General features: G+C 41.6%; 2 protein-coding genes across 2 annotated transcripts; both read right to left on the reverse strand.

Moving 5' to 3' along the window:
• Nucleotides 1–907: 907 nt before the first annotated feature.
• Nucleotides 908–21,024, reverse strand: RRH (retinal pigment epithelium-derived rhodopsin homolog). The gene is made up of 7 exons (XM_040597704.1): nt 15,062–21,024; nt 7,170–7,360; nt 5,452–5,551; nt 4,565–4,718; nt 4,032–4,200; nt 2,038–2,216; nt 908–1,146 (listed from the first exon to the last, which is right to left on the reverse strand). Exons 1-7 carry the CDS (start codon nt 15,165–15,167, stop codon nt 1,041–1,043), a joined length of 1,005 nt encoding a protein of 334 aa, XP_040453638.1. The 5' UTR covers nt 15,168–21,024; the 3' UTR covers nt 908–1,040.
• Nucleotides 21,025–21,130: 106 nt separating this feature from the next.
• GAR1 (GAR1 ribonucleoprotein) lies at nt 21,131–26,208 on the reverse strand. The gene is made up of 7 exons (XM_040597688.1): nt 26,110–26,208; nt 25,351–25,553; nt 25,116–25,270; nt 23,529–23,588; nt 23,002–23,137; nt 21,995–22,111; nt 21,131–21,660 (listed from the first exon to the last, which is right to left on the reverse strand). Exons 2-7 carry the CDS (start codon nt 25,538–25,540, stop codon nt 21,647–21,649), a joined length of 672 nt encoding a protein of 223 aa, XP_040453622.1. The 5' UTR covers nt 25,541–25,553; nt 26,110–26,208; the 3' UTR covers nt 21,131–21,646.
• Nucleotides 26,209–26,848: the final 640 nt, after the last annotated feature.

Consider the following 26,848-nt stretch of genomic DNA (forward strand, 5'->3'; position numbering starts at 1 on the left):
AATAGGAAGCCTAGATTCCAGAGCTTTTAAAAAATGCTGTAAAAACAATTTTTTACAAAAAAACCCACCATATATTTTAAATAAGTTACACACTACAAAGCCAAACTTCAGATGCATACATACACAACAGAAGACATTTATTCTCAAAATCTGAGAATGATCAAGAGTGCACATACTACCATTCATAAATAGATGTATACACAGTCATCTTTTCCATCCTGAATAAATCTATTGCTCACATCACCAATATTTTTTGAAAGTTATACAACAGACCTATATAGCCATGAGATTGACTTAGAAATTATGAGAAATGACCACAAATATTTAGTCAGTTTTACATGCCTCCCAAGTGTCAAGCTTCAGGGTGCATTTTATCTCATTTTCAGGATTTGCTGCGTGGTCACAAGCACTAGAAACATACTACTACTAAAACAAAGGCTGTCTTTCCTACAAATTCATTTGATTGTGAGAACCAAAACTTTAAAAATACATAAAATATCCTGAAACTCCTTCAAAATCCTAAAAGCTGATAACAAAGTTCAATAGGGTTTGGCTAGATATTCTGATATCTTAACATCTTCACAGAAACAGAACTTTGCAAAGCATATCAACACCAGACACTTGGTACAGAAACATATTCACACAGGGAAAATCCAGAATATCTCAAGTCTGGAAAACTTTCAAGGGAAATTGAGGGAGAGTAATTCATGAAAGAAATTACAAGTGCAAAAATCCTACTGAATCTCAGCATTTCTTGCTTCAGTCTCTCCCTGACCCTGCGTTACCTTGTCCAACCCTGTAACAGTCACAGTGACTGCTTCACTGGCCTTTTTTGTTTGGGACAGACTGGGTCAATAAAGCTCACACTCAAAAACTATAGTCTTAGTGGGTTTTGTCATCTTAACCTATCTAAAAAGATTACCGTGATTAACAGAAAACAGCTGGCTGGCTAAGGCAGATTATTATTCCAAAAGATTAATTAACTTTAACCCAGATTTCATTCCTTTCCACGTAATTTATGCAGGCAAATGACAAGAGTTCTATGATGTTAGTGCTCTTTGAGATACGCTCATGGGCAAGGCATTGTTTATAGTTATTTCTTGTCTTGTCTGACATCGCACCATTGCCAGGATTGCCCGCCTAAACCTGCAAAGGACAAGAAAAGGAAAGCAGAAAGATTGTTAGATGGAGAACCAAGTACAAAGAAAAATTGGGTAAACTGGCATGAAGAATTACAACAAATTTCAATTTTAGTAAAACTTAATAAAAAAAAAAGGGGTATTTGGAATTCAAAAGGACCCGAGTCTTTTTCACTTCCAGGTACAGGAATAACTCAGTTAAGTTCAGTGTTTCTTCTGCAAGATGGGTCACAGCAGCTTTTGCTTATCTCAGGACAGGGTATAGCCATGACAGATGAACTTACAGAATGGGGGAAAATGAGAAGGTTTTTCATTGACTCAGCAGGATCAGTCAGACAAGTTCACCTAGAGAGAGATCACAGGTTCTGCTTCTAGGCTGGTAGCAGAGAAAGGAAGGAAGCCTCTTTGCAAAACCCAGTTCTCAGTCAGAGGCGCTGGCTTGGTTAGAGCATTTGATATGCTCGCTCAAAACAGAAGGCTTAGCTTATTTACTTTAACAAAAAGTGTCAATCCATCCCAGTCAGTCAGAATATGACTCATCCCAAATGAAGCAAGGACACCTACAGAAGTTACATGTCACTAAGCCACTACACATTTTTGCCACAGTCCTTAAAACCAAATTACTGCTGATGCAACCCCAATTCTGTAATGAGTCCCTCTGAGAACTGACAAAGGGACTTTCAAAACTGTCTTACAAAAGCTTTGTTAAACATCTTTATCAAGTCAGTATGTTTTGATGATGAATTCCTGTCCAAAAGGTCATCTTTGGTAAATCAACAGTGGCTTACCCTTTGATCTCTTTGCTAATCAGTTTGTCATATTTTACAGATGATCCTTCTACAGCTAGATGATACACTAAAATCATGAAGTAGACCGGTACCAAATTAGGAACACTTACTTTTTGTTTGCAATGACATAAATGCAGGGATTATAGAATGTGGAAGATTTTGCAAATAGAGGAGCTATGATGGCCATTGCAGGAGAAATTTTCTTTGGGTCTCCAAAGGAAGACCATAAACACACAATAGAGTATGGAGACCACGCCATCAAGAACATCACAATCATCACAACAGACATCTGTAAAACAAGAGGAACAGACATATAACCAGTATTACATGAAGATGGAGACATCAGATATTTAATAAGGCTGTTAAACAAAAATGTTTTGTAAGGCTTAACTATGGTACAGTTAAATAAAAGAAAGTAAATGTTTTAGGACACAAAGGCTCAGTCCATGTACTTAAGGAACCCATAAGTGTCTGATTGGGTATCTCCTCAGTACGATGCTTGAACATGGCTATCATGCTTCATTAAACCAAACAGTCATGTCTTTTCTGCCTGCCTGTCAGAGAGAACAATCTGGGCATGTTGGGGCTCATACCCCAGAACACACCGTGCTGCAGCTAGAACTGAACAGCAACAAGCCGGGGCTAGTGGGAGGGCTGGGGAGGAATCGACTGGGACAGACTTTTCTGGCTTTTGCCAGGGCCATGAATCAGTAATGGAAATCTCAAATTAATCAAGAGGACAACACAAATCACAAGAAAACCAAACAAAACTGCAGGGTTCTTCGTATGTACAAGATTCCCTAGTGATGTTTACTTATATCCTTTTTCAGTCTTTCAGTGATGAAAAAGATAAGAAACAAGTAGTAAATGGCTACTTTGTATGAGCTGTTCTAGAGCACAACCAATATACAAACTGTGACTGTCTCCACAGAATAGGGTAAATAATAATAATAATGTAATTCTACTAATAAATTATAGTAATGATAATAATGTAAAGAAAAAGTCCTTTTCCTTTAGAAGCATGTTCGGTGTGTAGAAAGCTTAGAAAATGTTGATTTGCGGAAAAGCAAGCACTCCATCTCTAAAGAAGTACACTGCTTAACACCAAAGCTTCGATCTTTTTCTTTCGTTTTTGGGGGTTTGGTGTTTGGTTTTGGTTTGTTTGTGTTTGGTTTTTTTTTTTCAAAATTAACTCAGTGTCTTCAACTGCAAAACAGGAAAAATTTCTTCACAAATGTGAGTTTAAATTTATAACTGAAACCTCAATTTCAAACATTCCAAGAGCTCTTTAGAAGAAGAAAATACTCAAATTATTCTTTTTGGGTAAAACTACCATTTTCCAGGATTCAGTGATGAAAAAATTTTACAAGGCATGTTAAGCTTGCATTAATAAGTAATTCAAAAGAGTAGGTACATACTCTTCTGTCCAATTGTCTCTCACTTTTTTTATCATGCCCAACCATAAATCATGTTGTCACACAAAAATCAAAGGAGCTAGTGATCTTCAAGCTTTCTCAAGGACTTTTATACATTAAAAGAATGTCAGCCTTCCAGGCAGAATATATAATTTTATACCATAACACATATTTGCTACTGTTTACATAAGAAAGAGATAAGCTCAACAGACTGAAAAGAACAAGGGGGTGGGAATCACATCGCTCGGGAGCTTGGAAATGCACTTTCACTTCTAGGCCATGATTTCAAATCAGAGTTGACCAATCCATTTCAGATCAGATATACCTGTGAACCTAGCAGAAAGCCTAAGGACTCTGCAGGCACAAAGAGTAGAAGTCCTGCTAGGACACCTCTGAGGTTTATTTCTGTGTCATGACACAGGGCAGAGGCAAGGAAAATTCATTGTTGCTCCCAGCCTTCAAAGTAGCCATTCAGATGGAAAGAGCATTAGGCCAAGAGTAAAGAATCTAACGTTGTAAGTCAAGCCAAGAGTTTTCACCAAGGCTAGATTTCAGTTAATATTTAGTAGTAAAGGAAAAGGGGGGATGTAGGAAACAGAAATGCTTAAAAGGCAGCGCTGTTCCTTTGCCCCCAAGACTTTAACACAAAAGAACATGTTTAAAACAAAACACGCCCTCATTTGCCATACCTTTGTCACATCTACTTGGTCAGACCAATCTACGTTGATGCTCTCCAGACAGTTACTGCTCGCATATTGTTTCATTGTCCGGGAAACATTGTAATAACAGTAAAACATGACTGTTAAGGGTACAACAAAATTAACAGCAATTACACTCATTGTGTAGGAAACAAAGGACCTGATAAGACAGAAAAACAAAACACAGTAACTTACAAATAGCCATCAAGGAAAAGTTAAAGAATTTGATATTTTGATTTGATTATTTTACAATTGAAATTTTACAAAAAGGTTTTAAATAATCAGGAAAATTTTCTTTAGCTTTAATTTTTTTATTAGCAACTACAAGTCTTGCAGTTTCCAAGCACGGCTCAGTGCCTACGTTTTTTTCTAGACTTGTTCTATATTATTTCTGTTGTTTTAAAATTATTTTTATAAATTAGGCTTCATACTTCACAAAGAAGTTAGGCTCACATAGTGGTGTATTAAATGTTAGCCTTCAATGAGACAGCATATTTAAAAGAAAGGATGAAGAGGAATCTTACACATCATTTTTCCTCCAATTTACTGTGCACGTTGCTCCAGTTGGATCCGGAGCGTAGCTAGCCCAGCCTACAGTAGGCATGGAAGCCCAAAAGACTGCATTTATCCAAGCAGCAAGGATTAGGGTGGCATAGCTACGGCTAGTCATTCTTCTTCCTGTGGCCAAGCACATACAGTCACAAGCCATTGTCAACTTTTGCTTCTTCCCATTGTTGAACAAGTGGCTTCCATTAAGCACATACCAGGTTTAATAATGATTCTTTCAAAGGCCTACATTCCCAAACACCGTAGCATACCTGTTTCATACTACTGAATGACATCTCAAGCTTTCCAGCCTTTAACACCACTTAAATACTGACACACGCTCCAACTCACCGCATACAGGCAATACCTGATCCTAATCCCATGCCAAAAAGCTTATTATGCAACAGTGCATTCAAGTACATTATTGCATGATTGCAGGGGGAGGAATTAACCGTTACAATACAGCTGTAACAGAGAGGAGAGAAAAACATCCAGTACAGTGTTAACACACTAGAGGCATGCATTCGCTTGACAGAGGTCAAAGCCTCCCACAACTAGAGGCTTTTTGTGTGCTTCTGTATATGGATGAAATATATATATTTCCCTCTAAAGCCTGAAAACAGCCATGAAAATACAACATATAAACAGAACAACAGCTTAAATGTGAAATTTTCACTTTCACCAGCAGTACCATGCATGCCAACTAGGTAACATACTCAAGCAAGTACTGCAGGATCACACCCTAAATTCAAGTTATGCCCAGCCACTGTAATCATGAGAAACATATTAATGAGAAAACAATACAATTAGACTCTTCTTTCACAGAAACCCAACAGTGAACAATTTTTGACCATAAGTACAGTACCTATATCAGGCCTGCAGATCGTCAGATAACGGTCAACTGCAACAACAGTGAGCAAACCAATACTCGCCATCCCAAAAAAGATATTTAAGGCAGCATAGATCTGAAATTAAAACAGACAGACAAAAAACCTTCCCAAGAAATCTTTCAAAGGTACAAGCATAAATTTGTGGACTGAATCCAAAGCGCTACAATACATTGCATTCAGCCAGCATTCTCTTCCATCAGCAAGGTACTGAAGCAACTAATTCAATGCAGGCAGTTTGGAGATGGCTTATTTAAAATTAAACATTTCAAAAGCAACCTGCTTGTGCGCACATCAGAAATCCTGAAGACAGTAATCAAAAAAACCCAAACAAACACTGTATTTCAAGAAAGTAAATTTTGAGATTTGAAGATAAGAGTTTGGAGGTTGGGGGGTGGTTCAATTCATGTTTTCTATGTATGTTAAAGAAGCCTGAAGAGCATTTGATTCATAAAAAAAGTTACTGTTATAGCAAGTGTGAGGTCCTGAATTGTCACTCTTTCCTCTATTGTATAGCTACACTTATTTCACAGATATGGTACACTGACTTTCCCCATCAGCCCCCATACCTACATGTCAAATCTACTGCACAGAGTGACATATGCTGCAATCCCAACATGCTCCAAATTCATCTGCCCAGTCATCCCAGGGGCAGCCTGACCAGGAAGGATGACTGCAGGGGCTGTGTTACCACTGACACCCCAGAAACAGAACCCTGTGCCAGACCACATGCCACCAGCAGTTATAATAGAACCACATGACATTCAGCCATCTCAGTTCACAGGATTCATTTGGCTTAGGTTGACGTAAGTTGTGCTTCAAGCAATCTTAACTCCCAAAGCACTGGTAGTGAGATTTCACATCAACTTCAATGCACTACAAGTCAGTCTAGATCCAAAGGTGAGGCTTCTTGTCAAACAGTGACTGAATTTTGAGCTTGAAATAACTTTGTACTCGGGCAAGCGATGTCAGATTGTTATAAACATCCATTATATAAAAGTCCAAAATGTATAGTGATGCTAATATTTGAGTCACATTTCAGCATATGCCTTCACATTACTATTAATTTTCCTGAACACTTAAGCCCAACAGTCTTTTAAAAAGGTAGATTAAATCAAAGTAAACAGCCAACAAAGGGCACCATCTCTCTGCTATAGAAGTACGTTTTCCAGTCAGTCTATTTTTTAAAATAGCTATTAAAACAAGACTAAATGTTTAATGAATACCAAGAGCCTTGCAGACCTTCATTTTAAATATCCCAACAGTCCCATCCAAAAGAACATGTATTTGCCAAGCAGAACTAATTAAGATCTGTCAAGCTCATCATCAAAACATCAGCCAGATTCAAAGTTTTTTAACTATCAAATAAATCACCAAACGTGCATGTGCTACTATAACCATCTTCATTTAGGGATTTCATTTCCTAAGCCTTCTTAAAGCTATTTTAAAATATCTCTTGTTAATAAATATAAGGTTACACTTTAATGTTTTCAGATTATAAATATAAATTTGGAATGAAATTCACACAAAATCCTATATCCAGAAATTGTTGACATTACAGAACATCAGCTTCAGGTCTAGAGTGAAGTTTCGCATCTCCATCTTATCTCTTAGAAGCACTAGTTTCAGGTAGAGCTACTACTTATTTCTGTTTGCTTTTCAGTGTTCAAAAATTTCTCTGACTGAATTGCAATACCTGGCATCCAGTATATCCAAATTTCCAGCTTCCATGCAGATCTGAGGCAGCAGACATGGGGTAACCAATGCCACTAACACCAATGTCAGTAAAAGCCAAGTTGATAATAATTGCATTGGTTGCTGTCCGAAGCTCTTTGTACTTAACAAAGATGCCTAGCACAACAATGTTACTGAAAATGCTTACCACTCCTGTAAAAAAAGAAAATGGGAAACTTTACAAAAGATAGACACCAGTCAGTAACACACCTGCAGAAGAAAAAGCAGCCTATTGTAATATCTAAGTCCTAAACAAGTTTTATTCTCAGTCAAACATAATTTTGCAAAGAGGATAGACACCTGACAAGGAGTGAAAAGCTTTTCCAATTAGGTTACTTTCACTTGGATTCAGTAAGGTCCAAAAGTGGAGCATTTTGCCAAACCTGGGACTTCCGATGCAATGACAACAAGCAAAGCAGAGATGCAAAATCATCTAGGATTACAATTCAAACACTCCAGCAACCAAGTACAGTACTGTCTTCCATGGTAAAAAAGAATTCAGGTCGGTGACTGGCAAAAAAAAGCTGGGGTTATGATGCCCTTGATACAGCAGAAGGCCCCTGCCGCCACCCGCAATCCTCATTTTTCAGCGGTTTCCACTGTGCATTCAGACACTAACCCTGGGCTAGAGGAACATAGAAGCTTTGATTTTGCTGCCACTGTCCCAGCCAGACTGAATCCCTTTCTCTGCTCGTGAGGCCCCAATTCTTTGCAAGCATTAGAGATGACTCAGGTTGCTGCAAACTGAATTTTCTAAGCTTTGTCAAGCAGCCTGGATGATCTGCACAGCCTACCGCAGTGGCATGGCTGGGCCAGCACCAGAGCTGTTTTCTCCAACTAACAAGCTCTAGGGCTGTTATAGCCATGGTAAAAGTCCAACTCTGCACCAAACTGGCTCCCACCTCGCTAACCTGTGTATTTTTTAAACCTCTGTGGTCTGGCTTGACTCAAACTGTGTCTGAAGTCTGTTATTAGGCAACACAATAAATGGCCAGTAGGCAGAGAGTTGTAATAAATACAGTACTAAAGCTAAGATCTACATTCTCCTCTCTTGATGTCCAATCCCTCTGAAATTTGTTTTGGACTTAATGCTCCTCGAGGTGCTCAGGACACTCTTCAGGACCCTGTACATCAGCAAGCTTTTTCTGATTCTAGTGACCTATATCAAAACCTACAGATCCTCCTTTTCTCCTGCTATTCCTCCTCCCTAGCCAAATCCTACTGCATGGCTCTTGGAGTGAGTTTATATGGCACTCCCACAAAACAGTATTATTTTTGGGGTGGTTTTATTCTCTTCAGACTCTAGGCTGTTGCAGAGATATCCAGAGCAAACTCTCATCCTCTAAACTTTTACTAACCCACTACTAATACAAGTTACTAATAAACAGTTAAGGATAAAAACTCCACCTTGCACCTCTGCAGAGAGGACGAAATCAAACAACATGAGTAAGAAATCAAGCAAAGGGGTCAGGAGGCCTGCATGGGTGAACAAGGAGCTTCTGGCAAACCTCAAACAGAAGGAGGAGGTTTACAGGATGCCAAAAAAGGGGCAGGGCACTTGGGAGGCATATATGGATGTTGTCAGATCATGCAGGGAGGTGAGAGGAAGGCTAAGGTCCGTTTGGAATTAAATCTGGTGAGGGAGATCAAGGACAATAAGAGCTTCTTCATATACATCAGCAGGAAAAGGATGACTAGGGAACATGTGGGCCCGCTGCTGAATGAGGTGGGTGCCCTGGTGACGAAGGACACAGAGAAGGAGGAGTTACTGAATGCTGCCTCTGCTTCAGTCTTCACTGCCAGGGCCAGCCCTCAAGAATGCCAGACCCTGGAGGCAAGAGAGGAAGTCTGGGGAAAGGAAGACTTTCCCTTGGCCGAGGAGGACCACGTTAGGGATCACTTAAGCAAACCTGACACCCATAGATCCGTGGGCCCCGAGGGGATGCACCCCCGAGTGCCGAGGGAGCTGGCAGATGTTACTGCTAAGTCACTCTCCACATCTTTGAAAGGTCATGGAGGACAGGAGAGGTGCCTGAGGACTGGAGGAAGCCAATGTCACTCCAGTCCTCAACGAGGGCCAGGAGGAGGGCCCAGGAAACTACAGGCTGGTCAGCCTCACCTCCATCCCGGAAAGGTGATGGAACAGCTCATCCTGGAGGTCATCTTGAAGATTTGGAGTAAAAGAAGGTCATCAAGAGTAATCAACATGGATTTACCAAGGGGAAATCATGTCTGACTAACCTGATAGCCTTCTATGATGGAATGGCTGGCTGGGTAGATGAGGGGAGAGCAGTGGATGTTGTCTACCTTGACCTCAGCAAGGCTTTTGGCACCGTCTGCCATAACATCCTCGTAGGTAAGCTCAGGAGGTGTGGGTTAGATGGGTGGACAGTGAGGTGGATTGAGAACGGGCTGAATGGCAGAGCTCAGAGGTTGTGATCAGCAGCAGAGTCTGGCTGGAGGCCTGTAGCTACCGGTGTTCCCAGGGGTCAGTGCTGGGTCCAGTCCTGTTCAACTTGGTCATCAATGACCTGGATGAGGGGACTGAGTGCACCCTCAGCAGTTTGCTGACGATACAAAACTGTGAGCAGTGGCTGACACGCCATTCAGCGAGACCTGGACAGGCCAGAGAGCTGGGTGGAGGGGAACCTCATGAAGTTCAACAGAGGCAAGTGTAGGGTCCTGCACCTGGGGAGGAGCAACCCCTGCACCAGTACAGGCAAGACGTTGACCTACTGGAAGGCAGCTCTGTGGAGAAGGACCTGGCAGTTCTGGTGTTGCCCAGTTCAAGTTGCCCAGCAGTGTGCCCTTGTGACCAAGAAGGTCAATGGTACCATCCTGGGGTGCATTAGGAAGAGTGTGGCCAGCAGGTTGAGGGAGGTTGTCCTCCCCCTCTGGTCTGCCCTGGTGAGGCCACATCTGGAGTGCTGGGTCCAGCTCTGGGCTCCCCAGCTCGAGAGACAGGGAACTACTGGAGAGGGTACAGCAGAAGGCTCCAGAGATGATCAGGGGATTGGAACACCTCCCTTATGAGGAAATGCTGAGAGAGCTGAGCCTTTTTAGCCTAGAGAGTATCAATATCTACAAATATCTTAAAGGCGAGTGTCAAGAGGATGGGGCCAGGCTCCTTTCAGTGGTGCCCACTGACAGCACAAGGGGCAACCTGCACCATAGGAAGTTCCACCTGAATATGAGGAAGAACATCTTTACCTTGAGGGTGACAGAGCACTGGGACAGGCTGCCCAGAGAAGCTGTGGAGTCTCCTTCTGCAGAGACATTCAAAATCCACCTGGACGTGATTCTGTGCAACCTGCTGTAGGTGAACCTGCATTAGCAGGGGGCTGGACTAGAGGATCTCCAGAGGTCCCTTCCAACCCCGACCATTCTGTGACTCCCAACCCTTACCAATAAAATGGAAAATTCCACCATGTTCAAGGCAAACACAGCCATTAAAAAATAACTTGTAAGGAGTAACAGGAATTTGTGAGTTGTTCACAGATTCCCTAGTCTAGCGCAGCTGCTACAGTATAACTGAACAAATCCTAAACTTAAAAACATTTCTATAGCCTGAGCACCTTAAATTACAAGTGCATAGTGGAATGTTATTTTGGTAAAAGTCTGACAAAAGACAAGCAGACCCATCTTCCTTCACAGTTACTGCCCATCCTGCTCCAGTTCCCTGGCAATCCATCACTTTCACTGATGGGATTTCTGCTTCTCTATTGGCTCCACCTAAAACCTGACACACACAGCTTAGCTTTTGCTGACATGCCTCTGCGGAAAGGGCAATAAGGTTTTTAAGTATTACACAATGTTCTTTCATTTCTGTCACCATCAATGCTGCAGCACAGTTAAAAATCTCCCAAATCTGTTCACAGTCAGACTACAAACACTGCAGCTAAAACAATAACCTCAGATCAGCAGGGTTAGAAAACCCAAGGGCAAGAATCAGTTTCAAGAACTTCAGCTCTACGGTTGAATTTTGAAGACTTCAACTGGTATTCGTATGGAAATTCCTTCAACTCACAGAAACTCCTGCGGGCCCCACCATTAGCAGACCACAGGAACACAGTCCATAGATTTATAACCACCAGCACACACCTCAGCGCATCGAACTGTGGCAGACATTTCTAGAGTCAAATACACACCAGATGTACCATCTGAACCACTATGCTCAGCGAGACCTACGTTAGTACCATCACAGGTTTGAAAAAGGGCAGAAGGAAAGCTAGTGCAATCATAACATACATAAAAATATAACAAAGATGATACTTTGGATAACAGACATGGGGGACAACACCAATCCATCAGCTTTTACATCAAGTTTCTCCATTTCATTTGGTACCTTTTTTATTATACTTGAAGCTCACATAAGAAGTTTCACTGCAATATTTTATTAATCAGTACCAATCTCCTACATTACAGAAATTCTCTCAACCAATTCAGTAATTTTAAAATCAAATGAGGCAAAATGGTAATTCCTTGTTGGTTGCCTCTTTTTCCATTCTCTTTTTAATACCATCAAGCATGTCTGTTCTCAGGTGCAAGTCTCCTGCTTAGTACATAAAAACTGTATTACAGATGATGTTGGGGGTGCACAGCCCCACAGATGCCATCAGCTATCTCATTCATACATTCACACATTTCAGGAATGACATTGTGATGCTATGAGCCCCTAAAATGAACAAAAGCAGGGAGCTGGGGTTCTGATTCAAAACCAGCACGTAGTAAAAGCACTGACAGTGCCAGTTCTGTCAGCTCTCCTGTTGAGAAGTAGTGTGACATCTCTTGGGAGAGAGGAAGCAAAACAGAATTAAAGGTTTAGAAAACAGTACAGGCTTCTTATGAAGCATACTTTAACAGATGAAATCAGAAATACAACAGGACTGTAAACTCATATCCTCAGGGCGAAGGAAGGATCCTGCTAGACACACTTAAAACTTAGTGCTTCAGAGCCCAATCTTAAAATGAAGGGGGAGGTGAGGAAGGGAATCAAACCAAACCAGGGAAAAAAAAGTGGAAATCAGTAAGCCTATATTCATTAAAGATTTCAGAACTACTAAAATTAATAGAGCGAAAATAAACGTTCTGGGGAGAAAAATGTAAGAAGATGGATTCCATCTTGAACAAAGTGAGAAAAAAACCCATAGATTCAAAAAATACTCTTCCCTGTTTCTGAGAATCAGGTCAAGTAGAAGAACAAGGTCTCTCCAGGCAGCAGTAAAGCAGTGCCCACTAGAAGAGCAATGAAGCTGGTGAAGGGTCTAGAGAACGAGTCTTAAGAGGAGCAGCTGAGGGAACTGGAGCTGTTTAGCCTGGAGAAAAGGTAGCTGAGGAGGAAGACCTTATTGCTCTCTACAATTACCCGAAAGGAGGTTGTAGCAAGGTGTGGGTTGGTAGTGTCTCTCAATTAACAAGTGATAGGATGAAAAAAAACAGCCTCAGGTTTCACCAGGGGAGGTTTATATCGGCTATTAAGAAAAGTTTCTTCACTGAAAGTGTTATTAAGCACTGGAACAGGCTGCCCAGGGAAGCGGCTGAGTCACCATTTCTGGAGGTATTTAAAAAACGTGTAGACATGGCACTTAGGGACATGGTTTAGTGGTGGACTGGGCTGTGCTACATTAACAATTGGACCAATGACCTTAAAGGTCTTTTCCAACCTAAACAATTCTATGATTTCTTAGAGGGCAGGGCATGCTGACCAAGCCCAAGCCCCTTCGTAAGCTGATATCATCAGCTAGGATGAACTTACTTGACTCAGAAAAAGCACATGGGATGCTGCCACTTGGCCCGTGAAACATCATACTGTTAGAACAACTATTCCCATATTTCTTTTAATTAAACCTTATAGCTTTGTGAAGATGAGGATAAACACCTCATGAACTGATTAAGAGCAGAAGAATTTCTTATTTTCCTTCTTTCCATGAATGAAATGAAGCAATGAAAACAAAATGCAGATCAAATGCAAATACAAGCCCTAACAGAATTGAGCAAAATCTGTGGGTACTAGCATCAAAACAATGAAGGTCAGGTCTGCCTATAACACAGAATTTACTTTTCCAGTTAGCATTTTAACATTATACTACAGCATTTCACCACTGCAAGCTGAAGAACATCCATGAGGTGATACTGCAGCCTGCGTACCCCTGTTGTAATCACTAAAATCAATGCAATGACTACTGTTAAGACTGCAATACTTAAAAATACCTTCTTCTCAGAAAACAATTATCTACAAGAGAGAGAAGCATTCAAACCTTTTAAAAAGCAGCATAATGATGAACACCATACCTGTACTTCATTCTTATTCTTAGACATCTGCTTATTAGCACAGCTTAAATTTTCCAGATGTGAGATTTGCTGTGGTAAGGCATTTGCAAAGCAATCAGTCGTATTTTCAAAGATGTTATAGACCTTACTATCAAAAGCATTCCTCATTAAGAAAGCAAAGTCCAAGCTACAGGTGAAAGATTTACTAGACCCCTCCAAAACATAATGAGAGAAAAAAAAAAGAAAAAAACCACACCCACAAAATAGTCCCTTTTTTTTTTTAAAGACATTTGAATTCTATGCAATATTAATAAAGAAAAACTGGGCTGATTCTGGCTAATCCCATTGATCATTTATGATAGCCTTGATCCCCAACACCAGGTGTTCAAACTATTTCAAACTATCTGAAAAGACCACCTTGTTACACACCATGTAATCAATTTTAATAAAAATATAAGTAGTATTATACATATTTGCAGCACCTAATAGATCCAGTTTCCTGCAAATAGTGTGGTAGTAATGCAGAGTGTATCCAGCCTTCTAATATTTGACCATAATACATCTCTACAACTTCTTAACAAGTCTACTGATCTGTGTAGTGTTCTACCAATTTCTCCAAAAACCTGAAACAAATTTTTGCTTTTGCATTCAAACGTACCCTTTTTACCAAAACAGCAATTTGATACTTACCACTTCAAATAGATATGCTAAATAAAACACAACCATTAGCAATACTATTTCATATAAGCTAATTATAACACAGAAAATGTATGTTACAGTCTGTGAATAAAATATTTATAAACTGATTTAATTTTCCATAATAAAGGTATAGAAGGCCTATTTTTAAACAGTAGGTTTCAGGTTTTGGTGAGGTTGGTATTTCATAGCTCTAGCACTCACTGCTTCAGAAGAACATTACTGAAGCAGTTGTGGTTATAACTGAAAAAGCTGTCTAAGGAAACAAAATACTAATTCCATAATTACAGTTTAGCTAAAGGCCACTGCAGTTACAGGGAAGAAAGACCATGTCAAGTCTTCCAGCGTGCTTTTTCTAACTTGTGTCATCGGTGAAAAATACAGCTGCAACTGGAGTCTGTTCTTCTCTGATTAATGACCAGCTCCCTCCCTCTAAGTCACATTCCAACCCTTCCCCTTACATCCCCCTAACAGACACCCGCTCACATGCTCAGACTACACATATATTACTACGAACATGTGCCCAGAGAAATCTCAAGATAGCTTCGAGCACATCACAGAAAAATGCAAGATGTGACAGCTATGCCCTATTTTTATCTCTTTTGCAAGCTGGCAGAAATTAATTCTCACTCTCTTCTATAATTACATATCAACAAAATATATTTTCGAGACACAATGCTGCCTTCAAATATAGAGCAGAAAACTTAGATGTTTCTGCACACTTCGGTCAGCCTGCTAATAGCTAACCTGTCAGTAAACTATGGAGAAAAACCATCAGTCATCTGTGTAATACAAAATGAAATACCATCACTGTTACTATACAAAATGAGCATTCAGATCTACAGTTCCATTTTAAAAACTTACACAACAATTTGCCAATGCCCATACCTGCTGTTATTAAGTAAGCTGCAACTATGTTGTGCTCAGTCTGCGTAAAGGCTGAATGAGCTTCACTGTCACTTTCTGAGGAATTGGATGAATCATTCCAATGCATTTTGGACAAAAGAGACTGTCGCCTATTCTCCGCAATAATTCATCAAGACGATGAAACAGTACAAAACCCTGTCAGGCAAATTCTTTCTTTATTCCACAGACTCACTGAACAACTGAAAAAAAGGGGGGTAGGGGGGAGTTCCCCGCACCACTGACAACCTCCAAGCATGATTTAATTGGACTAAAGTGCAAAGAAGTTTACACTCCCAATCTATGCAGGAGATTGTTAATTAAAACAAAGAGCAGCACAGAACTGAGTACAACGTTTCCAACAGCATGCTTAAACTTCATTCTTACTGCTAAAGAGATTAATCATCACATGCCCCCAAACTTTCTCCTTCAAACCTCTTGTGCAACGCTTCAAAAACCTCAAAAAAAGTTGAATCAGGTCAGTTGGTCATCAGCCTGGCTTGGAATTATTTCCCACCATCACAGCAAACACACAAAACCGCAGCACAACATGAACACACAAATGTCTATTTCTTTAAAATGCAGGATAAGCTTAAAGTCCATCCCTTCAAATTCTTACAAGACTATTCACCAAGATTCTTAGTCTGATTTAAACTCTCAAGTTGACACAAACACAGGAAGAACACAGCCCACTATTTTCTAAAGTGAAGCATGATTTTCAGGAAACTTAATTGCTACATTTATTAAATAGCCTAGTCTGCAGAAAATGGGTTTTGAATATGTTTTACAAGTCTGAACATCCTCCCTCTCCCAAACACGTACACAAGCTTACTTCACGCAAATTTTCCAAAGCATGCTACCGGGCAGAAAATTATTTCCCAAAGCCTTGAACAGCAGAATCTCATTCTCTTCAGTGATGAGGTAGCTGCACACCGAAATAAAGACCTTTCACAAAATCCTGCATAAGTATTAGCTGCAATAAACCCTTGTCCAAAGAGCAGTATCAGTATAAGCAACCAAAGAAGGTGTTTTCCACCAGTTCCCCTTCACACAGTTTTTGCCTCCAGTTCTGTACGCATACTAGGTATAAAAGTGACAAGGATGAGCCACCAGTGGTTCTTCAGTTGTATGTGGTTCGCAGGCAGCTCAAGCAGGCTCCCACCCCAGGGCTGTGACTTCTGAACAGTAAGAGGGTGTAGTGCCACAGGCAGTACTGAGGAACATAGCCGTCCCCTAGAAAAGGCTACCTGAAGAGCTCTCCCTTCTCTGACCCGTGAAACACTCAGAGCATTCCCTCCCACCCCTCAGCTTTGCAAAACAGACATTCTGCATCCTTCACCCATTTGAATCTAAAGGTAACAAAGTTTGTTATCAAACTTCTGCAGTCATAAAATTCAGTCGTCACTACTACAGACGATTGTTACCACAGCTCTACCAGCAAACAGTTCCACCATCAAAAAACCCCAGGACCCTAGAGTTCTCAGGGTACTTGCATTATGGTATTTTTCCTGTTAGAAGAGGATTAGGCAGGAACAGGGTGGGAAGGTTCTGAAAGGAAAGATGATCTGTTTGGCAACGAAGCCACTTCCCTAGTGCCCCAGAGCCCTGCCTCAAAAGATAAAAGCATAGTGATAATTTGATCACTTTGCTTTCCTCCCCTAAAACTTTGTCAAGATTTTCAAGAGCACCTCAGATTTTGCAGCTTCCCTACAAATCAGAGCTTGTAAAGCTGATTGACTCAGAAAAGCAATGCATTACTATTTTTACTCAGATAGGACTCCAGACTTTGAGACCATACAGATTTTATGTATACTTGTTGGTTAAAGCACAAGTTTCTAGTATGTGCTGTCCATCCTATGTACATTGTCTCCATCTCTTTGTCTCTTAAACTTGGGTAATTTTACAGCAACAGGAATTGAGAGAAAAAAGCAAAAGTTAAAGTCAGACATTACTTATCATTAACCTAAAAGTCATTTTTTCTAGAACACTGCAGTTCATAAAACAAAGCCAAAAAGATAAAGCAAGGAATTAAGTAACAAAGTACACAAATAATTCAGAAAGTTGGAACTACAGTTCCTAAGCCAGATAAAATATGGTTTACCACATTGCTTTTTAATACTGGCATAAGAAAAAAAAAATCCAAACCCTCAGGCCATTTTTATCTTCCAAAAATAGGTAGTATCACTAGTGTCAGAGGGGCATTTTACAACCTCCAGTGACACTTTCCCTTCCCACTTGTCCCAGATCAGTAGCAACAAAACACAATTTCTATTTAAGTCCATTCTTCAATTTGTAGGTATCCGTATAGATATGGGGCAATGTAAAACTCATTATAGGGCTTAGCAAGTTGCTTTCAATTACATACAAAGTATATTTCAATCCACAAATGATAAGAGTAGAGAAACTTACATTTGCATTAAAGCAGCAAAAAAAAGCAAAACAAAACCTCTGTCCTATTTTCAGTGGTAACCAGACTATAAATCAACAACCCCCAAACCCAACCCCTCCCCCGTTTATTAAGCCCATCACCACGAGAGGGCTCTACAGGGCAGAACTTCCCTTTCACCCGATTTTCCGAACAGATGCAAACGGTTCAAACCCAATGAAAAACAAATTAATAAAGTATTTTTTTTCCTCCTTCACAGAGACCTTCACTAGCTTTAAACTGTTGATAAAAAAGTTTGACTCTAAACGAAAGAGATTTTCAGCTGACTGAAGAAAGCACCCTGAAAAATGTGACTCTAAAGGTTTTTCACTTGCCATACTTGAGGCAGTAGCGGTGCTTTTTTTAAAAATAACAGTTTCTTGTCAGGACAATGTTTTGCACAACTGCAAAAAACTCTGCACCAGTATGTATGCGACCATCCAGCATTGTTTCACGCAAATATCCACAACTTCATGTGCTAGAGAATCCTTTGTTCTGCAACAGCCAGTGCTGCATACGTACATTAACATAGCCCAATTATTTTCTTCATCAAATCTGTCAAAGTAACATAGCAAATCTATGAACTATATTGAACTACCCTATCCCAACAACTACAGAAAACAAAAGGTAAAAAAAAAATCCCTCCAGGAAGGAATGCAGGGACACTGAAACAATTCTCAATGGGAAACAGCTTAAGCTTTACAATACACCTCCGTGTTATTACCCTCAGTTTAGCAAGGATTTAGATTCCACACAGAAAAAATATAAACCCAGAATTTTAGTGTGGCAAGGACAAAAGGCTCAGAGTCTTCCAAATACCTTTAAGCAATCTGATTCTAGTGATTTACCAGATGTCATTTTCAAAATCAGCTGAAAGTCAGACCTTATGTCAGGGTCAAATATTGCAGTGGCTAACACGTTCACTTGAACCCTTTTGAAAACAGGACTTGGTCACTCTGCCTCTGCCACAACAGCGAGCACGCTGCTGTGTCCCGGGTGGGAAGCCAAGCACTGTGGGGTATTCGCTGTGTGAACTCCTGAGCTTCAGAGGAATACTGCAGGACAGCAACCCCCTTCGCACTGCTGGAGCAGGTGGCAGGTGAGAAGTTCTTTAGGTGGCCCAGCCTTTTGCCTCAAATGCTGCCAGTGAGGGGAAATCCGGAGAACACCAAACTCTGACCGACAGCCTATACTACAACACCTTTCCCCCACCCTCCTCATTTCACAGTGCACTGACTTTTTTTCCCCTGACACTACAGCTACTTGAAATTTTCTGCCAACATACTATTTCTGTCAGGGTACTGGCGAACCCACCTTTCCTATTCTCTGCAGAAAAAGCCTAGAATATTTGTAAGCACATATATAAAACTTCAACACTTCATTTAGATCAGGAGCACAGTGACAGAATCACAGGTAGGATTTGAATGAAAAGTTCACAACAGAGAGGAGGGTGTCATAACATTACAGAACCTGTATTTTTAGCTAATTGCAGCACTACACTGCAGACAAGATGTCATCTTAGGGGGTTTTTAAGACACTGAATTTTCATCTATTACTGCTAGCAACTACTTGTATTAGGAGGGCAGGGTTATGCCATGACACAGAGAAGACAAGGCAGAACAGGGCCTGGATGGGCCTTGCCACAGAAAAAAAAAAAAAAAAAAAAAAAAAAAAAAGAAAAAAAGGAAAAAGGTATCACCACATGTCAGACTTGTCCAGACACTGCTTCCTCATACAGCAGCTCATTTCACACTCAACCACTAAGGACGTTCTTCCATAAGCGATATCCTACAACCTCCACAAAGATTCACATTATAAATTTCCTCTGGATATTTGTGTTAATTCCATCTGACGCTGTATGCGAAGGACATGGCGTCATGCTCCTCATGCATTTCTCAGCTGGGACTGCAATCCAGCTCCCTACAATCAAGAGACTGATCTTCCCTCTAAAGCTGCAAGAGATATTTTTCTTTAACCCTTCCACACACAGACAAAAGTCTTTGCTTTGGTCTCTCAAGAGCTTCAGGCTGACTCACTGCTCCACCTGCTGTGAGATTCAAAGCATAGGCCTGTTGTCCTGGGCTGCAAGATGGTACTCTACAACTGAAACATCAGCTGTCGCATCATACAATTTAAAGGTGATGGCAGCAGTACAGTCTTCCGATGTCCTGGGAAGAAGGATATCCCTAAAGCATGCAGTGAGAATAGCAAAGCAGAACATGTATAGCAGAGCATGAATTTGCGTGTTACAGTGACGACTGTGTTAAGTCTTCCAAAGCCAGAATAAGGAAAGATCTAAGTCAGCTACCCACAACCAGCCACTGATGCATCCGTGAAGAATATAGCATAACAGAGGATGCAATTACAAATATGACAAAAGTAATGACAGTTCCAGCTTCACTGCAGGTTGGTATTGTTCAGCTGCAATGTGATATGCCAGAAACATAATGACTTGCATAGGATTTTTTTAAAGGGCAACTCTACAATGCCTCCAGTCTGAGCCCTAAGTTACTCAGGCCTAGCAATACACAGCAACAAAAATCTAAACACTTTCAGAGGTCTGGATTTAACTGACCTGGTTAAAGTTAAGTCTATAGCAATACCAGAAAAAGAATCGGTATCCCTCAATTTCTGAGTGTGCGTGGTTAAGAATAGACTCGGCTTCTTCTCACAAAAGCAGATCTAGCAGAATTTCCAATGCTTTGTGGTTTGTCCTTTTTAAACTGAGGAACATTTCTATCTATTATCCTATGAGCATCTGTTCAGACTTAATTGAATTCTTGAACATTTGTTTTGCTACCTCATTTCAAGTTTTGTTCCAGAGATTATTCAAACTAACAGTCATGTTTGTTAAAATGACCAGTAACTGTCTGGTGCTGACAAATTACCCGTTTCTTTTTGTTAAACACAAGGCTAATAGAACTCATTTGCCTATTACTGCATTCATTAATTAAGAAGTGTAACAGTATGATCAAGTCTGAAATGTACTTCTTTTGACATTGAACAAGATGTTCAAAATACCTTCACACAGATCACTCTACAGTTCCCTTTTCAAAATACTTCATGTGAGAGTCTGTGAATGGATTCCTGCCTCCAGATGAAATCCTGCAAGAATCTGCTTTTGAATTCTATTTTCAAAGAGAGGCACCCTGTTCTCCTGCATCCTTAAGAAAAGGCAGTTAATAGGTTTTCAACAATCCTCCTAATGCATCCATTTAAAGAGTTCAAACAGTCGTGCAGTTTTTTTCATACCCTTTTTAAGCAATACTTCCCTGAAAGTACTGTGTGCAGAGGAGCCCAGTGGAGCCCTATGATGGGCTATCTGATCTTAGCCCTACACAAGCTCAGAGCACCACAGAGGTACAGTGCCAGGACATAAAAACCTCAAGAGAAACAGGCTAAGGGGGACATCTAAAAATGCTTTGCAATTTTAGTATCAGTCTAATTAGATACAATTAGGTGACTTAAGGATAGTATTAACCTTGTCATATCCATCAGATACCAGCTTCTAAGATGTCTCAATACCTTTGGCCTTCATTGATATTTAGACAGAAAAAGCCACAAAATATCCTTTGCTATCTTCCTTTCCCTGTATGTGTTATTATAATAAAAAAATACATCTCTCAACATAAAATTTTGGGAGTTTAGTTTGTTAAAAAAAGGTTCACAAAGGTTGTTTAAACAGCACGTCTGCTTTAAAGCAATCCAGAAGATTATTCAATACAAAAAGAGGATGACAACTAGGATTCAGTCACACATAGGTAACAGATTCATACCAACGAATGTGCACGTAGTGAACCCGTAGGGTTTTTTTGAAAAACATTTCAATCGATTGGTTACTCCAAACTCCAACATGAAGTCAAGTATTGACTACGTCACTTGTCAGGAACAGTTTAAGAAAACCACTGAATCCTGGTTAGTTAAAGTTCAAGTATATTCTGAGCATCTTCAGTTCTTCACCTGGGGCTATGCTCTCCTCATGTGTTGATCAACAGTCATTAAGTGTAAAAATAATTGCTATTTTACAGCTTCAAGTTCTTTTTATAAAAAGAACTTTTTCATGGTCCTTGACAAATATTTTTCCTTGTTCTTCACTTCTGCAGATGATATGGTAAGACAGTGGGCAGATACTCGTGGCTCCATTTTTAATGTCCTCTTCCTATTTTAAGAGGGAAGAAAAATACACTGAACAATTCACATCTTAGATGCATTTAAAGCAAATAAATTACATACATAACACTAAATGAGTTGATAGAATAATTTATCATCACAGTCTTTTTTGGATGCAAAAAACTAGCATGGCCTTAACACAAGTGTCAAAAAAACACAGAATGCTGTGCTTCAGTTTAAGCTAGCTACTGTGATGCACAGGAACTTTTTGCACAAAACCATAAACATCTGTAGGTGAATAAAGGATACAACATTCTGGTCAGTATTTAACAGCTTTAGAAACCAGAAGCCATTCTTATTACTAAATGTAAAACCACACTCACCACGAAAGCCACCTCCTCCACCTCTTCCTCCTCTGAAACCTCCTCCTCCACCTCTTCCTCCTCTGAAACCTCCTCCTCCTCCACCTCTTCCTCCACCTCTTCCTCCTCCAAATCCTCCTAAACATAGGAAAGAAACTACACCTTCAGGAGCACATACATTCTCTGTTAGGCATAACAAGTTATTTCACTGACAGCTTCTGAAAGGAAAAGAACATCATCAATCGATGGACAACTAGGTCAACTACTAAGTCCCTAGAAGAGACAATGTATACCTGCAGCATCTTAAGTGTTGCTTAATATCGAATATACAATGTCAAAAATACTAAAGACACTAACAAAACTCCATGATACACTTATTTCATGAGAGCAAAAAATTGATTACAACTATTAATAATTAATTACAGCTCAACAGAGCATTAAAACAAATTAAACAAAGAACTCTGGAACACTTGTGCCTCACTGCAAAGGGGCTGGGTAGGGAGAAGAGGCATGAAACTGCGATGTGAGAAAAAATTAAATTCCGCATTAACTGAGGAGTACATCGCAGATGATGTTCAAAAAACAAAGAAGGATGAGATGTACCAGGTCACTCACCCCTCTCTCAAACACTGCATTTCAAATATTTTGTCTAAACAAGAACATACTAAAAATACAGCTTTCACTTACACTTTTGAGTGTGTAATATCTACAACCTTGTACCACAAGTTTGCTTAATAGTCATGCTTTCTGTCTTTGTTACAAATCAGCATACTCTCCTCCCTGTGCTTTGGAGCCGTTACTACAGAAGCCTAGGTTTTGCAACTGGAAAGGTATCACTACCTCTTCCATTGAGTCATCAAACAGAAATATGCATAACATTTTTCTTACTGTTGATATTCAAGTACTCAGCTACAGCTTCAACAAAACAACAAAAACCCACAAAAAAAAACACCAAACAAAAAACCCAAACAACCCATGCCACACCAAAAAACCTCAACGTTCTGCAGCTTCCATTCTTGGGATCTTACCTCTACCACCACCTCTTCCTCCTCCACGTCCACCGCCACGCCCTCCTCTACCACCTCCTCTAGGAGCACCTTTTTCTCCAGGTGGCCTTGGCAAAAATCTCTGAAGGGGAAGCAGCTTTGCTGGATCAATGTAAAACTGTAGGAAGAGAGTTCCATTGGGGCTGAAAACACCAAGGCTAAACAGCAGATTAATTTCTACCTTTACAAATATCCACAATTTGATCTTAAGCCTTTATGTCAAATTGTCCTCTGCAAATAACCAAGTAAAAACAGCATGCAAAAAATAAATCACAGTGTTACAAGGTTTCTAAAACATAGATGACATCTGCACAAGTTACATCTTTTTTTGCAGGGGAAGGAAAAGGAAGAATGTGACAGATATGAAAGTGAAAAGTATAAGGAAATTAATATTTATGTTTACAAAGGACAACTAGGTTTTAAAGTTAAAAACTTAATAAAGGTTTTATCTGATGACAGATTTATCTAACTGATGACACAGTAGAATTCTCTTACTGAGATTGGCTAACCTTTTGCATTTTTTTAAATGACGAGGCTTTCATGTTCTCACACAGTTTCACTGAAAAATACTGTTAGTTTCATTAAGGAACTTAGCACGTATAAAAACATTAGAAAATGTGATTTTTTATTATTATATGAAAGGCACAATCAGATATTTTCTATTTTATAAATTATATATATATATATAATTTCTATTATATAATATATATATATAATAAAAATATAAATTTCTATTTTATAAATGAAGATAACATCATCACCACAAATGAAAAATTAAAATTAAAAGATCAGGAGAAACTATGTCCACATTTTCCTTGGGTTTTTTTTCATACTTACAGATACAACATTTTGTGGCAAAGTAATTTTTCCCTTCCATGTATTAAGGCATAAGGAAGAGTATATTAGTGGAAAGAGTACATAAAAACATAACTATAAAGAAACATTTGTATAGGAAGTGACAATCCCTTTAGCTCCAGGGTGACCTCAAGGCTTATCTGGAACAATTCACACGCTTCAAGAGCTCTGCTAGTGCTGCTGGGTGGTACAACTGCTCAGCTGTGGAAAGCTAAGAGCCAGCAGCGGCTGCGGGACCAACCACATGCCCAGCCTTATCCTACAGTAAGGTGGCAAACGCTCTCTATAACCCCACATGCAGTCTTGTAGGAATCCTCTGGCTCTCCAGTATGCAAGGACTTTGGTATGCAGTTCCTAAGATCAAAAAGAGCTGCTGGCCAACTCTGCCTAATTAAAAGTTTAAGTTTAAATGAGGAAGCAAGGAGCTGCAAAATCTATTAACATATTTTCCTACAATTTTACTGTAGGAGAAAACAAGTTTCTAAAATTCAAATAATTCCAATACAAAAAGTAAATACATTCAGAGCATGAGAGTGTTTTAAACCTTCACATTCAATGTGGGGAGAGGAAAATGCATGCAGCTAGTTACTGATGCTCAACCAACCAACACAGGCTAGGTCTTACTGCCACGTTACAGGGCTGTTCACCAGGTGACCTGCTTCTGTCATGCATTTTGTCTGTCTGGCAGTGACAACAGAATGGACCCAGTGCCTCTGCCTCAACAAGATTGCTTTGCAAGAGGACATCCTAGCACAAGCCCACTTTTATTAGCAGTTTAAGTAGTAGTAAGCTGGACAATGCGCGATAGGACATCCGAGCACAAACTCACCTTTGTAATTAAGTAATAAGCTGGAACATGATTAAAGTCCCCTAATGCACAAAAAAAACCCCAAACTGTTCGCTTGAACTGTGTTATAGGTGAGTAACCTATAGCAGAAAATTTGGTCAGGTAGCTAGAAAAAGTAACACCTACAACCACCATGGATCCAAAAGAAACCTGCCAGTACTGAAAACCTCTGCCTGACATGAGGTACTCTGTCATATTCAAAAAGCTTTAAGACAGGCACTTAACGTGGTTGAGGCACCTACTGACACCAAAAGTCGCAGCTAGACTTGTGGCTGTTCACATCTAACTGGCAGCCAAGCCAGAACTATTTCAAAATCCTAGAGAAATTCCATTTTATAACCAATCAGTCTTTAAAAAACAAATATTGTACGTCACACGTTTTTTTGAAGGATACAAAATCTCTCAGCTGTCCGAAGATTTCATCCACTTTGCCAATCTGTTCCTTATTATCCAAGTACACTGGGGCATTGAAATAAGGCACCTTGTTTTCTTCTGTTTTACATTTACAAACAATGTCATCTTCACATGGATGCATGAACTCTCCCAATACTGAAACAAAGAACGAATAAGCTAAAGATCTGGAGCAATCATTCTAAATTACGTAAATATAACCTTTTTATGTAACTTACAGACTACCCTTTCTGGAGGCCCCTGGTCATATCCGCCTCTGTTGAAGCCTCCTCGTCCGCCTCCCCGTCCAAAGCCACCTCGTCCACCGCGATTAAAGCCACCTCTGTCACCACCACCTCCTCCACGATTGAAGCCACCTCTTCCTCCTCCTCCTCCTCGTCCTCCACCTCCTCTTCCACGAAAAGACATTCTCTGCTACTTCCTAAATTGTGGACAAAAATCGGTTTAGACGTAAAAGATTTCACATTTGATTTGCTGCACAAATTAAAGTCTCATGACAGCCTTGTTAATTTAATGGTTAGCCGTTTCAGGCCTCACTAGAAACGCGCAATCACGTGTAAAACCCGGTTACACCTCAGATGCCATCCGATGCACGGCCTGCCCGTAACACGCCAGCGACGAGCAGCGACGGCTGGTTCCCAGCCACAGGTATGAGCGGTGAATGTGACACTGCAGCCCCAGCCCCGGCCCCGGCAAGGAGCGGTGCAAAGCCGTAACATACCGGTCGCACACCCACAGCGCCGGTCCCGAGCACCCCCCGGTGCCCAGGGACACCGCCCGCCGCCCGAACGGGGCTCCCCGCGGAGGGCGACCTGTCCCCGGCCCCCGTGGCCCTCCCGCAGGGCTGCCGCCGGCCCTCGGGGCTGCGGGGCAGGAGAGCCGCCAGCCCCGATGCCACGGGACACCGGGGGACACCCGCCGGCCACTCGCAGCCCCGTCCCCTTCCCGCGGGCCCCCACGCGCGCCCCGAGCCCGACCTCCACGTGCACGCCGTCCCTACCGCCCGCGTCTGCAGCGCGCACCGCGCCGGGAAACCGCTCGCGCCGCCGGAAAGCGGGCCGCCTGCCGTAAATGAGGCGGCACCTCCGCCCGGCACCGTCGCAAAAGGAGTCCAGAGCGAGGCATCCTGCGGTCACGGCGTAGCCTATAGCGCTTTAAGCCACCGCCGGGGTGTGCAGCTGGCTCGCTCGGCCGCAAGCAAGCACCGAGGGCTACCGGAGGGAGCCTGCGGCGCTCAAAGCCGCGGGGCTGGGCTTCCCCGCTCTGAGCACGGCGCGCCCCCGGGCCGCCGGCGCTCTCCCGCCCCGCCTCCGCGCCGTGTGCCCGGGAGGCCGGGGCCGGTGGGGGCGGCCTGGGGGCTGGGGTCGGGCCGGGCCGGGGGCCGGGGGCCGCGCAGCGGCCGCCCGTGACAACAGCGCGGCACGACTGCCCTGGCCTCGCGCTCCAGGCCCCTCCCGGTGGGCACGTGTCAGCGCTCGCGCCCGTGCCCGTGGCCTCGGCGCGCCCCCGGTCCCCGCTGGCAGGAGCGAGCGCCGCTGCCCCGGCGGGTGGGGGGGGGGAGGTTGCGGCCAGGCTGCCCGGGGAGGGGGGGGGGGGGGAGTGCTGGGGGCTGCTGGGCGGAGCTGGTGACGGGCGCCCCCCAAGCCGGCCCCGCGGGGCACCTCCCGCACTTGTCACATACCTGGGAGCGCTCTGTGCAAAACGCTGTGCCACGAG

Source organism: Falco naumanni, chromosome 1 (genome assembly GCF_017639655.2).
Source record: "Falco naumanni isolate bFalNau1 chromosome 1, bFalNau1.pat, whole genome shotgun sequence".
NCBI classification, from domain to species: Eukaryota; Metazoa; Chordata; class Aves; order Falconiformes; family Falconidae; genus Falco; species Falco naumanni.